Source organism: Dermatophagoides farinae, chromosome 1 (assembly GCF_024713945.1).
Source record: "Dermatophagoides farinae isolate YC_2012a chromosome 1, ASM2471394v1, whole genome shotgun sequence".
In the NCBI taxonomy this organism is placed as follows: domain Eukaryota; kingdom Metazoa; phylum Arthropoda; class Arachnida; order Sarcoptiformes; family Pyroglyphidae; genus Dermatophagoides; species Dermatophagoides farinae.
Genome location: NC_134677.1, coordinates 6,704,429 through 6,719,737, shown reverse-complemented (window position 1 = coordinate 6,719,737; position 15,309 = coordinate 6,704,429). Strand labels below are relative to the sequence as shown.

The window sequence follows — 15,309 nt, the reverse complement described above, 5'->3', positions numbered from 1 at the left end:
AACTTTTGGCACAAAATTTTTTAAAATCATCATCATTTTTATTTAATTTTCTTTTTTTTTAAAATTGAATCAATTGGATTCAATGCTTTTCAATTTGTTTACAAATTGTTTATTGATTTGACGTCGAAAATTTTTCGGCAATGAATTGATGGCTTGTAAAATATCGGTTTTAATATTTTCCGATGTTTTCAATGAAAATATATCGATGACCATCAATACTTGGATGTACAAATTAATAATCTTGATTTCGTTTTGTTGAGATTTTTTCAACGTTTCCAACAATTCACGTTGATATTTTTCACCAAATTCAATTAATCGTGACTCTGTTTTTTGATCATCACTAATACGTTTCAAAATTCCTTCAAGTATATCTAAGGCAATACAACGTTTGAATGGCCGTACTTTGTCGTCGGAAGAAAATTGATTAATAATTTCAAAAAATGAACTGTCAAAAAAGTTTTCTCGGTATAATTGTGGTATGATTGTTTTAAAAACTTCAGGCTTGATTTCATTATGGGCACGCTTAAAGAAATTAAGTAAATTTCGTTCTATGTGTTCATGGAAAAATTCCAGATCATTTTCGGACAAATGGTTTCGAGATAAAGACAAGAGCCATGATGTTAATGCGATAAACGATTTTTGCAGATCCATATTTTTACATTTGCATTGTAATTCTAGTAACACTGTTAGTAAATTTTCAAAATCATCTTTTGCAATTTTTTCGTTTTCAATGAAGACTGGATTAGTTTTAGAAATTTGTTGTAGCAATTGCTGACATTTATTGTTCAATGCAGTCAAATTCTTCGATGAATGATTGGATTTGAGAAAATTGAAAATATTCGTCAAAATTGTGAATACGATTTCAACTGAAAGTTTAGGATGATGGTCGATTAATATTTTAATAAGATCTAACACACGAAGTTTGAATGATTTGATCATTGAAGCTTTTTCCGCTTGTCGTTTTTTTTCGCCATATTTTTGCTTGAAAACCTGAGCTAAAGATTCATCCAATTTGAACATTTCACTATCACTCAAAACTTCATCGGAATCATCTCCATCATCGTCATGTTCAGCCGCTGAACCCAATGCTTTGAGGACATTCTTTTTGAATTCATCATCAACTGGCTCTGTATCATCTTCCAATACGTCATCATCTTCATCGTCATCCTCATCAGTATCAACAATCTGATCAGTAGTTTCCATTTCACCATCACCATCATCATCATCATCGTCTTCCTCATCATCCATATCTTCATCTTCAAACTCAATCGTTCCATCATTTACAAATGCTTCATTAAGACTTTGTATTCCAATTGGACTTATGAATGGAACCAGATATTTGAATGTCATTAGGATAATATTTTTTGTAGATTTTGATTTAGTAATCAAAGAGATTAAAAGGTCAACAAGTACATCCGACCAAAGAGGATCGCTTGATTTTTCTTTTGGATTTTTGTCGGAAAATGCTCGATTAAAGCATTCATTGAAATCAGGCAAAATGGTTTGTATATCGGATAAATTTTCAAATGATTCGATTAGGAAATGAAGATAAAATAAACGAAAAACGTAGCATTTATTTTCTTCGGTTTTGATGGAGTCGAATTTTTCGTTGATTTCCAATAATACCTCTCGGAATTTTTTCATTGAAATTTGTTTGTTTACTAATTCCAATTTTTTATCTTTAATCAAAACCATTATAAAATCTTTTAGTTGAGTCAGCATTTCTATTTGGTTTGCAAGTTTGTTTTTGAAAGTAATGGAACCAGAATTGGTTGACACAGTAGATGATATGGCATATAAATGAACAATAACATTTTGAAATGAACTTTTAAACTGTCGGCGAAGTTTTTCACTTATTGGATATTTGAATCTTTTCAATTTTTCTCCACTATCATTGTCCAATATTAAATCTTCCGAAAATCGTTCAAAATATGTAAAGACAAGAAAAATTTTGCAATTTTTCATTAAAAATTCATCATCACCCGTATAACATTTCAATAGGTGTGTTATTTGTTGTAGACAACGTACACGATAAAAATCACTGGCCACAACGTTGTCCTGTTTGATCATCAAATCCATTAGAATCGATATCCATTCTTTGATCGAATCATTACTAAAATTTTTCAGAATATTAAACAATAATTTTGATCGCGATAATTCATCAAAATTTATCGATCCAGGTTTTTCAATAAAACATCGGGCAAATTCAATCTGCAAACTAGTTTGATCTTTGATTTTCAATGAATAATTTTCAAGTCGATTACAAAAAACCAATGCAGCTTTGTTCAATGGGTGTTGTTTATTCGATAACGTTTGAATAAGAAGTCGAATCACGGTGGGCGATAGAATAGTTTTGATCTGTAATTTTAATTTTTTCAATATGATAAATTTTTAAAAGAAACAAATTCAACAAACACTTACCTGAGAATGGTGTGATACATTGTCCAGCATGATTGGAATAATGTCAAATCCTAATGATGTCTTTACCATGTCAACTTTGAAAATTCCCTCAATCAATTTGGCAAAATATTCATCCAAATTGTTGCCGTCGATTTGTTTGATTAAGACAGTAAATAATTCTATGATTGGATGAATATTTGGCTGAAATTTACTCGTTTCTTTAATCAATTTGATTATGTTCGTGAAATCTTTGCTATTGGATTTGTAGACGTTTTTCACTATATATTCTTTAGACAATTTAAATCTTTGAAAACATAACAGTATAAGATAGGTTTTGAATAGCATATTGCCATGTTCATCCATTTTCATGAGCCGATCAACCACGATTTCTTGAAACAATTCCTTGTCATCAGAAAATATTTCGTAAAAGCTATTCATCAATGAACAAACAATAATTTCGACATAATCTTTCTTGCAGCCAATCAAGAATAAATTTTCAAAGAGTTTCGTAATTATTTCTTTATCTGTGTCATTAGTGATTCGTTTGCTTTTCAACAAACAACTAATGAACAAAGTCCAGGCTATTGTTAGCTCAGAATCGAAATCACTTTTGAAATGGCCAAATTCTTTTTCAGCAATCTTGATAACATCGGCTACATCGGTATGTTCAGGAAAATGTTGCAATAATTCTGTTAATAAAATACAGAATCCGTGTCGAGAAAATTCACGGCTTGATGTAAGACCACGAATCAGACGATCCAAACAATATGATAAATCATTATATTGATTATTGGAAATTTGTTTGGTTAAATTCTGAACAATTATTTGAACGCTACGACAACGACGTTCTTCGGACGATCCGGATAGATGCCAAAAATGATCAAGAATAATCTGATTACAATTGGCATTGGATTTTCGGCCATCTGAATCATTTTTTTTCTTGACAAGTTTCATAATTATAACAAATTTTAAAAAATATTTATATATTTCGAATCCAATTCTTGAAAATATCACACACACGTGTGTTGGGATACAATCGATATTATCGTATTCGTGGATGGTTGCCATCTATCGATAAAAAAATACATTATTCATTGGTGAAAAATTCCTGCTTTGTTATTCTCATCACTATCAATCTTTCGATTTTTTTTTTGGACTGACTCTGTTGCTCTCTCACTTTCTCTCACTACACAATTGTATATGGTACAAATGATATATATTGGAAAAATTTAATTGAACAAAAAGGAAGACGTATTGTTCATCGGATAGTTAGTCGTGATTGGACTATGGTCGTGTTTGGTTCATCAGATGTGTGTGTGTGTGTATGCGTTCTCTTATCGGTTTTTTTTCCGAAAAAGTAACGGCGAAGTTTTCAAACACAACTAACGTAACGAAAATTATTTGTTCGGTCGGAATCTAATTAGTTTGAATGAAGCACTTTGATGAAACAAATTTTGTGTTTACACAACAATCCCGATTAATTGGTTTGAACATCATTCAATGTCTCTGGTTTATACTTATATGTATTGTTGCTATGTGTTTGTATTGAAGTCTGTCTGTGTATGTCATCATCATCATTATTTTAATGATCATCAACCATACGAACAAAACAACAACAGCCAAAGACATCTTGAAATTTTTTACAATATATGTTACTAAAATGAAACATTTGTTTACTGATTATGATCCAGAATCTGGTGAAATTTCATTATTATATAAAAAAAAACAAAATTATAATTGTAGAAATATTCATTTTGACAACGACAACAATCTTGACATAATCATCATCATCATCATATTCTCTTTGTTGCCATCGAATTATCATCATTTTGAATTAAATAGGCAAGTGAAATTTTTTTTAATTAAAATTTTTATCCCATTTTTTTGCAAACAAATTGACTAACACACACACACAGACACAGACAAACAAATGAATTATTCGATTTCCGTCATTGAATGAAAAATGCACGCTGATTAATTTGAAAATAGTTAACGGGAAATTGATTAAATAATTTTTTTTATTTTTTTTTTTGTTTGACAAATTACAAATGTCTAGTTTTTTTTCGAGAAATATTGAACCCAAGGTCGATGCAATGATTATCGATCATCATCATCATTATTTGACAAATTTTTTCTGTTATTGTCATTGTTTTGGAGAAAGTTTCCTTTTCCTTCTTTTTTTTGAATTTGTAAAAAACAAGTTTGTTTCCCATATAATGATGATGATTATTATTAATTTGTGAAATAATTTTTTCATTATTATGAATTGCAAATAGGTATTGTTAATGAAAAAAAAACTAATCATAATTTCTTGTCAAAATCAGCTAGTACATACATATATAGAAATTAATCAAAGTGACAATTGTTTGCCATTTTTTACACCTCATCTAATTCATTTGAAATGACACAATACACACACACACACACATTTAGATAAATGGATAGATAATACCTATAGAATTTTTTTTTCCTTTTCCATAGCTTTATTTTCGTCGTTATTATGTATTTCCGAACATCTTTTATCTGTTCATGTGCGTGTGTAATATAAAATACCCGAATGACGCCAGTCATCCGAATATACATAACATTTCAGTAAAGTTGGAAAAGAAAAAAAAAGTTAATTAAGATTCACACACATACACACACACACACAAAAACATACCAAAGCAAATTTTTTTTTCTCATTACTTTTCTTCATATGATTTGATAGTGTTTTTTTTTTCTTTTGGTCGTAATTGAAAAAAAATTGCAATTATTTGCTGATTTGCATAATTGAATATAATATATATTTTCGTTATTATTTTCGGTAGTTGTTTGTTTGTTATTATAATTGTCATTGTCGTTATTCGATAGTAAATGTCAATGTCGATGTTGGTTTTCACCGTCGTCGTCGTCGTCGTCGTTGTTGTTGTTGTTGTTGATCAGGCTACCATTGATAAATTGCATTGGATAATATCGTCTAGAAAAGAAAAACTAAGAATGGTGACAAAAAAAATGCCATATAATGGAATTAAATTTTACTCATCATCTTTGTATAATATATCAAAAGTAATCTATTTAATATATCCAATTACCGATTTGTATTCGTGAATGTCTTTTTTTTGTCATTTTATTTTTCTTACTTAACTGTCAATCAATAAATTTGTCACATAATTTTTTTTTCTTCTTAATTCACCAAATTCCAAATGTTTCATTCATTTTAGGCAAATTCATCATTATAATCATATTGTCTTGATTATGCAGAATGAAATTTTCGTCTATTTCATTATGGATTTCCATCATCATCATCATTATGTTTCGAGTTTCATTTTTTTCTACTTTTTTTCCTTTTGTCTATGTGTGTGTGTGTGGTAGTTATTTTTGGGCAAATTAATTGACATTTTTTTTTTGAATTGTCGTTATACAACTGTTATCAATGTATATTTATGAACCAAATGAATTATTGATTCATTCATGCAAAATTACTTTTATGTTCATAATAATAATCATCATCATCGTCATTTGTTTTTGTTTTGGGGGTGGGAAGGTGGAGGAGATAGAAGGAAAAGTTGAGTGATATACTGAAGTTGAAACATCTTATTTCTTGAGCTTGAATATTATGAAAGAAATGGAACCACACATTTGTTTTCGATTCTTGTTTTTCAAAAACTATGAAAAAGTTTTTTTGCTGATATGATGTTGAAGTTTACGATTTTTTTATATGAGCCCTAAAACGCACTAATTAATTAAGGTTGTACTTGTTCTTTACTTCTCTTTTTTTTTTGATTCTTTTCATTTATTCGTTTCATATGATCATCATCATTTTAATGATAATAATGATTTTTTTTTTGGCTAGTACAGTGATACAGTGATCATGATATGAACTTGTTCAATCACTTTTTGAATGATGATAATATTTTTTTTCCTCTTACCATTGAATAAGGAAAATTTAATTGCCACTTTATTATATATAATATGATCTGGAAGAAAGTCAACGTCAACGTCGATGCTGTCATCGTCATTCTAACACACACACACACACACACACACATGTACCAAATACATCTGGAAGCTTAATTGAATCCATAATTGTCCAATTATTGATCCAAAAGTAGGAAAAAAAACGAAACTTTCTTGGTCTCTACGTCGGTTTCTATGTGAGTGTTTACTTAATAATCTATTATTATTATATCTACCATCCTCATGTTAATAATTGAATATAAAATGTACGTATCAAATTCACTATTCATTTGTACGACAATATAATATTATAATAGAAATAACAATTGTGAAGAAAGTTGGATTTTTTTTCCCTGTTTTCTTCTGTTCTGTTTAGGACATTCACAATTTGTCGTCATTTATATTTATCGGTTGACAATGGTGGGCAACAACTCTGCTAATTTATATTACTACTGTTACTATTATTATCTTTGTTATATTATATTCACATTCATTTTTTTTTTCGTTTCAATGTTTGTATTTGTTAAATATTTGTTGTTGTTGTTGTTTCTCAGCTTTGTAGCTGTGTGTGTGTGTGTGTGTGTGGAAAACAAAGAGAAAATAAAAAAAAAAATTCTATTACATTACAAATTGGACTTTCGATCATAGATATCATTTTGGATGACAGAAATTGAAATGAAATTAGTAGATGAAAAAAAAATGACACACCTTTGGGCAAAATAAAAACAAAAAGATGACATTGACACTTGTGAATAATAATAGTAAATGAATGGTTCCATTATTTTTTTTGGTTATTACTTGAAAAAAAAAAATTTTTTTTTGGCATTTCAATTCGATTCGTACATCATTCTTAATTTTATGAAATTCTAACATACAGATTACAATACTCCCACACACACACACACACACACACACACACACAGATAAAGTTACAAACAATTCGAATATATGAACATGATGATGAATATAAAAAATTCAACAATGAATCAATATAAATGCCATGAAAAAACAAAATTGAATTGATTGGTTTGTTTTTTTTTTCTTTTGTTTTCGATTCAAATATATATATACGGTATTTATATTTATATAAATATAAATAAATTCATGTGCATGTTTCGTTTTGATAAATTGACAGTTTGTGCAAAAGAATAAAAAAAAACATATAAAAACAGTGCTAAATTTGAATTTGGTACATTTCTCTGACAATCAAAATGGATCAAATAATAGTGGATAAATATTGAAAAAAATTTTATGCACACACACACACACGCACACACACATTTAAGGCATAATCTTTATATATATGAAACATTGAAATTTTCTTTTTCCTTTTTTTTGTATGATAATAATAAATATTCTGGATCAATTCTGTTCGATTACCGATTCGAATTTGTGTACACAACCCATATATATTATATACACATTTTATTTTGTGTATTCAATTTTGGGTATTATTTCAATTATTTCTCTTTTTTCTTTGGTGAAAACGGAAACAAGAATTTTTAAAATTCCTATTATCATTGGATTGGATCTAAAATAAGCCCTCAAAAAAAAATTCAAATTCTGTCATTCTGTTTTTAATCCATCGATTGCCATTATTGTACAATAAGTCAGTTTTGAATTTATATTTGAATAACGTACATTTCTTGTTTCGCCAAAATTTCAACTATTAATAATAATAATAATAATGAAAAAAAATCATGATAAAAAATTGATAAAACATATGATTAATCATTCTGTTCATTGTGAAAGAGAGAAAAAAAAGAGACCATAGATGAATATTCATTCATTTCTTTTTAATGTTTATGTCATGTCTAATGTTTCATTTTCATATTGTCATTGTGTGTGTGTGTGTGGAGGAGTTTTTTTTTGGGAAAAAAAATTATTGAAAACGAAAATTATAATCACATTAACCAACCAACCAACCAACCAAACGAATGTGAATGACTTTTTTTTCCTTCCTTTTATATTATATATATACATCCAGTGATTCATTGCAATTTTTTTTCTCTGTTTCGTTCGTTTGTTTGTTTGGTCCCCGAAAATCCCCCCCCCCCCGAATGCTGATCATAAAGTGATTGAGAAAGAGAAAGAGAGAGAGATAATCGAAGCTAATCTAGCATGTCAATTCTATAGAGCAAGCTATAACTTGAATAAATTGAATGAATGAATGAACGAACGAACGAATGTGATCGGATTCGATCCAGCCTGTTTGCACACACACACACACACACACACACACACGTGTTTGGTATATGATCATTTTTGGTTGTTTGATTTTCCCATTTTCCTCTTCATTATGTGTGTGTGTTTGTTTGTTCCAGACTTATTTTTCAATTAAAATGCTATATATAAAAAAAATGTCGAATAATAACAGAACATTGTGTGTATGTATAAGTGAAATTTGAGAACCAAAACGAGCTAGTTGGAATTTTCTTTTTTTTTTTTGTTTGAAACAATTAATTTCAATTCATCTCATTCAATGATCTCATAGTCTGTGTATGTGTTTTTTTTTCATTTCAGAAAAAAAATTGACCGATATGATCAGTTTTTCTCTTCTGATAAGAAAAATTTATCCCATATGACACACACACACACTGTGTGTATAGTTTATAATTTGTGATAATTTTTCAATCGATATCGAGCCCTAAAATTTGGTAAGTAATTTGAGCCACTGAAAAATGAATTAACCCAAAGAAAAATCAATTCTAAATGAATGACAGATAAAATTGACCGATTGTATTTGAAAAAAAAACTTGAATTGGTCAATTGACGAACATGATGAACATCACACATTGCCATCATCTCATAAACTTATAGGTCTTATATATTAGAGTTTAATGTCTTTTGGTGAAATGTTTTGTACAATATTTCATTCAGGCATTATATAATATATATTCTTTCAGATATGAATCAACTGTTATATTATAACTTTCAAAATATAATGAAAAATATTTCTGAATAACATAAACGTATATATAGATTTTTTTTGTTTGCTCCATCACATGTTCGAATATGATGGCGGCAGCGGTGATGATTGTTGTTGTTGTTGTTATAATCTACTTAATGATGCGTGAAATTAGTGAAATTGGTCTCTTGATGTGAACATCATGGCACAATAACCAATGATGATGATGATGATGATGGAAAAGTGCCTTCCATTTTTATTTGGCCTCATAGGAACCGGAGCCAGTTTTTCTTCTTTCATATACTATGGCAATGAAAGTTATGGACTTTTTTTTACATTTTTCCACATCATCATCATCAAAGTTATTGAATTTTATTTTAATTTTTTTTCACATTTCATTAAATATAAATTTTTTTTCCACTAATCATCATCATCATCATCATCATTATAATCATAGTAAAGTTATATGTAATTTCATTTCCGTCCATCTTCAAATGTTTGTTTTATACTGACAAACTGAAAGCACAAAGATGGCTCATTTGTTTCATTTATTTTTTTATATTTATGCATATTATATGAATTTAACTGGCATTTTTGATTTCTCTCCACGGACAATATATTTACTATACTATATTGGATAGATGATATTTTTTTTTTTGAATCTAACCAACCAGAACTATACAAAACTACACAACATACAACGTCCAAACATTAAGTATTAAAAATTCATACACACATATACACACACACACATTGAATAAACACACGACGACTTTTCAATCTATTTCAAAAAAAAAACACACACACAGTATTAAATAGTGCGAAAGAATTTAATATCTTTCTAACGATGTGCATTTGACAGCCAACTTTTTTTTCATCCATATTTACCAAAAAAAAAAAAAACTAGAATTCATAACATCATGACCATCAATGTGTTGGAAACATCATATATATATAATAATATAATATTCGACTCAACCACTTTACAATCATCGTTACTTCAATATGAAACGAAACATAACATAAAGAATGTATAGTAGTAATAGTAAACTCATAGAGATTCACTTCAATCATTCTTATCAGAGATTCATGTTGGTCTAGTTTCTTTTTTTTTCACCATTCAATTTTTGGCATTCGATATATATTTTTCAAATGTTTTGTTAGATTATATTGTATTATTATTATTGCCGTTGTTATGGCCAACAAAATGCTCGAATTTGTTCAAAGAAATGAAAAATGAGAAAAAAAACGAATGAAGAATGGATGAATGAATTCTTAATCGATTTCTTGTTTGTTTGTCTGCTGTCTCGAATAGAATAAAATTCGATTCAATTCAAAAAATTCTTCAACAGCGACGACATCCTAATTCGATTTTAAAAACTCAATCTCATCATCGTCGTTGTTGGTTGTTGTCGTTGGTGAACTTTTTTTTCCACTTCTACCCTCCATAATATATATATAGATGAAATTAATTTTGTTTTTTTTCCGTTTTATTCTTGACGATACACAACTTATTACTTACTGCAATTGGACAACGATGGATAGTAATTTGTGAAAAAAAAATAATAATATCAATATCAATATCAAATAATATATGTTGAAGTGTGAGTAAAGAATATATATACGGAATAAGAGAAAACAATCACAATGGCCATAAATGATATGCCAAAAACATACGGTCCAGAATCATTCAACCATTATTATTATTATTATTATAACCAAAATTCACCAATGTCATGAAAGACAATTTATATTGTTTTTATAATATTGAACAAAACAAAAAATATTGGATTATTATTGTTCATGTTCTTTACTCGTGGTGTTTGTGTTTTATGAATGTGCATGTACTGATGAAACATTGGAAACGGTTTTTTTTTTTTTTTTTTTTTTTTGATTGACATGAACAAAAACGCAACACACACACTCACACACGATTCTGTCATTTTCTATCGATTGGTGAATTTTTTTTTCTGTCCTCGATTCTTTTATTCCAAGAAAAAAAATGAACGAAACTTTTATATATATAATTCACATTTGGAATCATTTGTGTTTTTTCTTTTTCAAAATTGCATAATTCTGACACTTAATGTTTTGGAAAAAACAATTCAAATCAAATCAAAGCACGCAATAATTTGAAGAAAACAAATTGAAAAAATAACAGTAAAAGTAAATCAAGATGAAAAAAAAACTTGAACATTAATTTAATAATAATAGAATAGAATGTATATATTAGAATCAATGGAAAGAAGAAGGAGAAGAAAAAAAGAAAAACTAGGGGTGAATGCGTATTGAATATTTTTTTTTTCAAGGCGTTAAAAATGACTATATGGGTATTATTAAAATAATATTAAAACAGTGAAAATGAATGAAACATGGGATGGGAAATTGTGCTCAAAAATGAAATGTATGTATGTATGTATGAATGAATGAATGAATGAAAATTAATTTAGAAAAAAAAATATTAGAAAGATTAGATTGAATGTTGTTATATATATTGTGTGTATGTGTCAGTAAAGCAAAAGTGATTGTGCCAATCTTTTTTTTTCATATATACGATGATATGATCTTCATTCATATAGTGATGATGATGATGATGCTATTAAATGATGAAGATGATGATGATGCCTAATCTGATTACAAATTCTCTTCTTTTCTTTCGTTTTTTATTTATTTATTATATGGGTTTTAGTGTATGATGAGATTTTTTTTTGTTCCCTGTTCACCATGATGAACAAAAAACTTTTCAACCATTCATGGCCAATGATGCTCTTTTGGTCGCCTAAAATGCGATTAAGTGTGAAAATAAAAGAAAAAGAAAATTGTATTGAAATTTGTTTGCTTCCACATGACGCGTTGATTCATTTAATGTTTTACTATTATTATTATATAGTGTAAATCTTTTCAAATCTTTTCTTTTTTTTCCCTTAAAATGAATGAATTGATCATAAAAGTTATATGTAGTATGTGATGATATAATAATGGTATGATGATATAACTTTTGATTTTGTTTTCACTTATTCTAAAATTTCACATTTACAGTATCATTGACTTGTTATATATTGTGTGTGTGGGAACATCCTTTGTAAAAGTAATTTGATTGCTTTCATTATCATCATCACCATCATCATAATCATTATAGTATCGGATTTGATTGGATTGAATCACGTTTTCTGGATCCAAAATTCTTTTTTTTTTGCCACTGCCTTTTTCAATATATATCGATTATGTTGCTATTATTTTATTTGATTTTTTTCTATCGTTCATTCGTGTTTTTCAATTTTGATATTATGACCAGACCGACACTTATTTTTGATTTAATCAATAATAATATGTGTTTTGGGGTGTAAGGCCTAAAAGTTTGAAAAAAAATAATAATAAGATCTTACTATTGAACCGTTTCAGGATCGCCAATGTGTGTGTGTGTGTGTATCGGATTATTGTTTGCCTCTTTTTTTTTCTCTTCCAATTTCATTATATTCTTTTTGCCTGTATTGTAAGATGGCCATAATAATAATAATGAATGTGTATTTTTTTTCTTGTTCAATAACAGCAGCAGATTTTCTCGGATTTTCTTTTCATTTCATCACTGTGTAACATTACAATACCTCGACAAAGACAACGACAATTTTCATTCATTACATTTTGTAAATTAAGTAAAAAAAATAATGAATTGTCATCCACTTTATTCATTCATTTTCATTTATTTTCGTAACAGTAAGAAACTGATGACGTTCAAATCAAATTGTATCGAAAAAATACGTGCAAATTACTTTAGGATGATTGGTTTTGTATTTGTCGCTGGATTTGAAATTGCCATTTTTTCTTCTGTCGTGTCTATCTATATGTGCCCATCAATTTTTTCCAATTTGTTCAATTCTACAATTGACTACGTATTGTTCTATATTGGATCTAATTAAAAATAGTTTACTTCACTAACTTGTGAGTATTGTCTGTGTGTAACGTTTGAATGAATAAAATAATGAATGATTGAATTTGATTCCAATTAAAATGAATAGAATAGAATTTCATCACATTGGATTTATTATTTGATGGAAATAAAATCATCATCAAACATGGGCTTTCATCATCATCACCATCATCATCATCATCAAAATAATTCCAACTCACAACATAATCATAATCATCGTTCATCGAATCATCGAATAATGACGAATTCGTTGATTAGTACGAACAATAGCAACAATCATAACAATACGGTAGTGGCCGCCAATAATAATAATATTGGTTCGACGACGACAAATAATTGCCAATTATTGATGCCGATGGGATCCAATTGTGCTGCATGCCATAAACCAATACGTGAACGTTTCCTTCTCAAAGCACTCGATCAATTATGGCATGAAGATTGTCTCAAATGTTCCTGTTGTGATTGTCGTCTTGGTGAAGTTGGTTCAACATTATTCACAAAAGCTAATCTAATATTGTGCAAACGTGATTACCTGAGGTAAACATAATTGCCATTTTCTATTGTGGTATTATATGCTTTCTATGTCCATTTGCAAAAAAGCTTATTCATTAATTCGATGATGATTCATTTCATTCAATTTTAGATTATTTGGAGCGACAGGAATGTGTTCAGCATGTAACAAAATTATACCAGCATTCGAAATGGTCATGAGAGTCCATGGTGATCGAGTTTATCATCGTTAGTATAATAATAAATGAAATTATTTTTCTATTTTCTTTCTCTATCCAATCCACAAACATTAATCATCGTTTCCATTTTCTGATTCATATATATATATTTGCAGTTGAATGTTTTCAATGTAGCCAATGCAATCATCGGTAATTGTTGTTTTGATAATATTATGGATATATTCTAATTTCCATTATCATTATTATTATTATTATTATCCATCTAGATTCTGTATTGGAGATCGTTTTCATCTTTATGATAATCGTATACTTTGTGAATATGATTTCGAAGAAATGCTAGTGTTTGGTGGCGGTAATAATGGCAATGCAACGGCCACTAGCAATAGCAATAAAATATCCATAAATAATAATCATATAGATAAATTGGTTAAACAAACGGAATCAACATTGGCATCATTTTCATCATCATCATCGTCAACCGCAGGTTCAGTAGTATCAACTTCGGGTCCAGTAGCTATTGCCGGAACATCGACAACACAATCAAATCAAACAGCACAAGTAGCAGCTCAACAAGCGATTAATCCATCTTCAAATCATGCTGATGATGGTTCCAGTGGTTATGGAAGTCCTGATTCTTTACTCAGTGATGGAAGATGAATGGATGAATTTTTCTTTTGATAATAAAAACCCAAATTGAAATTATCCATAGATCTTTTATCTGTTGAATGTTATGAAAAAAAAATATCCTGCAATTGATTTCAACTATAATGAATAGAAAAAAATTATTCTTTGAAATATATCAGCGCCATCTCTCTGTCAGGAAACAAAGAACTTATATTTGAAATTTTTTTTTATCCAAAATGCGCGCTTCATTTTCCTCAAACAAAATGAATCTACTAATATTTATTAAGAATATTGGTACGATATTTTTGAAAAACATAAAATTCTACAACACAAACAAAAATTAAATTCGGTAAATTTTATTATTATTACTTTATTATTGAAACACACACACAAAAATACCGTTGCACGCCAATCAAATTAATCACATACAAAATGAATGAAAAAAAACGAGAAAAAACAACTAAAAAATGGCACATTCATGTTCATGGAATTCATTCATTCATTTGATGATCATCAGATTCATTTACAATGAACTGACTCTTGATGAAACAAAAAATAATAATAATAATCTTTTGCTAATTAAAATAAAACTTTAAAATGAGTAGCAAACATACAGTGGAAAAAAGGCACGAATGTAATGAAAAACCGGGGTTAGAAAGGATACATTCATACAAAAACACCCAATCACCTTTATTTGGGTGTTGTGTGAATGTGTTTAATGTATGTGTGTCTGTGTGTCTGTGTGCTTTTTCCAATTTTTAATCATGTCCTTTTGTCGATTGTTCTGGTCTTGGCCATCATCATCTAGTTTCAGCATCATC

At 28.6% G+C, this 15,309-nt stretch overlaps 2 protein-coding genes across 9 annotated transcripts; one reads left to right on the top strand and one right to left on the bottom strand.

Annotated features, from left to right (window-relative positions):
* Nucleotides 1-16: 16 nt before the first annotated feature.
* Nucleotides 17-3,468, bottom strand: LOC124493178 (uncharacterized). The gene is made up of 2 exons (XM_047056256.2): nt 2,422-3,468; nt 17-2,358 (listed from the first exon to the last, which is right to left on the bottom strand). The coding sequence occupies exons 1-2, from the start codon at nt 3,466-3,468 to the stop codon at nt 70-72; spliced, it is 3,336 nt and encodes a 1,111-aa protein (XP_046912212.2). The 3' UTR covers nt 17-69.
* A 203-nt stretch (nt 3,469-3,671) lies between these two features.
* Nucleotides 3,672-15,097, top strand: LOC124492956 (uncharacterized). 8 transcript variants are annotated; one of them, XM_075728707.1, is made up of 8 exons: nt 12,163-12,228; nt 12,287-12,335; nt 12,798-12,900; nt 12,963-13,186; nt 13,264-13,712; nt 13,819-13,913; nt 14,020-14,053; nt 14,131-15,097. In XM_075728707.1, the coding sequence occupies exons 5-8, from the start codon at nt 13,297-13,299 to the stop codon at nt 14,519-14,521; spliced, it is 936 nt and encodes a 311-aa protein (XP_075584822.1). In that variant the 5' UTR covers nt 12,163-12,228; nt 12,287-12,335; nt 12,798-12,900; nt 12,963-13,186; nt 13,264-13,296; the 3' UTR covers nt 14,522-15,097. The 8 variants fall into 8 exon arrangements, with proteins under 8 accessions (XP_075584833.1, XP_075584821.1, XP_075584830.1 ...); XM_075728718.1 differs by lacking the exons at nt 12,163-12,228; nt 12,287-12,335 and adding an exon at nt 3,672-4,242 and having other exon boundaries at nt 12,798-12,891; XM_075728706.1 differs by lacking the exons at nt 12,163-12,228; nt 12,287-12,335 and adding an exon at nt 3,672-4,242.
* The last annotated feature ends 212 nt before the right edge of the window (nt 15,098-15,309 follow it).

Excerpts from the sequence above, each read along its gene's own strand:
- LOC124493178 (XM_047056256.2), bottom strand. The coding sequence starts at position 3,468 with ATGGCAACCATCCACGAATACGATAATATCGATTGTATCCCAACACAC. Across the intron at positions 2,359-2,421 it reads ATGTATCACACCATTCTCAG|ATCAAAACTATTCTATCGCC; the intron begins GTAAGTGTTTGT and ends TTAAAATTACAG.
- LOC124492956 (XM_075728718.1), top strand. The coding sequence starts at position 13,297 with ATGGAAATAAAATCATCATCAAACATGGGCTTTCATCATCATCACCAT. Across the intron at positions 13,713-13,818 it reads TGCAAACGTGATTACCTGAG|ATTATTTGGAGCGACAGGAA; the intron begins GTAAACATAATT and ends ATTCAATTTTAG. Across the intron at positions 14,054-14,130 it reads TGTAGCCAATGCAATCATCG|ATTCTGTATTGGAGATCGTT; the intron begins GTAATTGTTGTT and ends TTATCCATCTAG.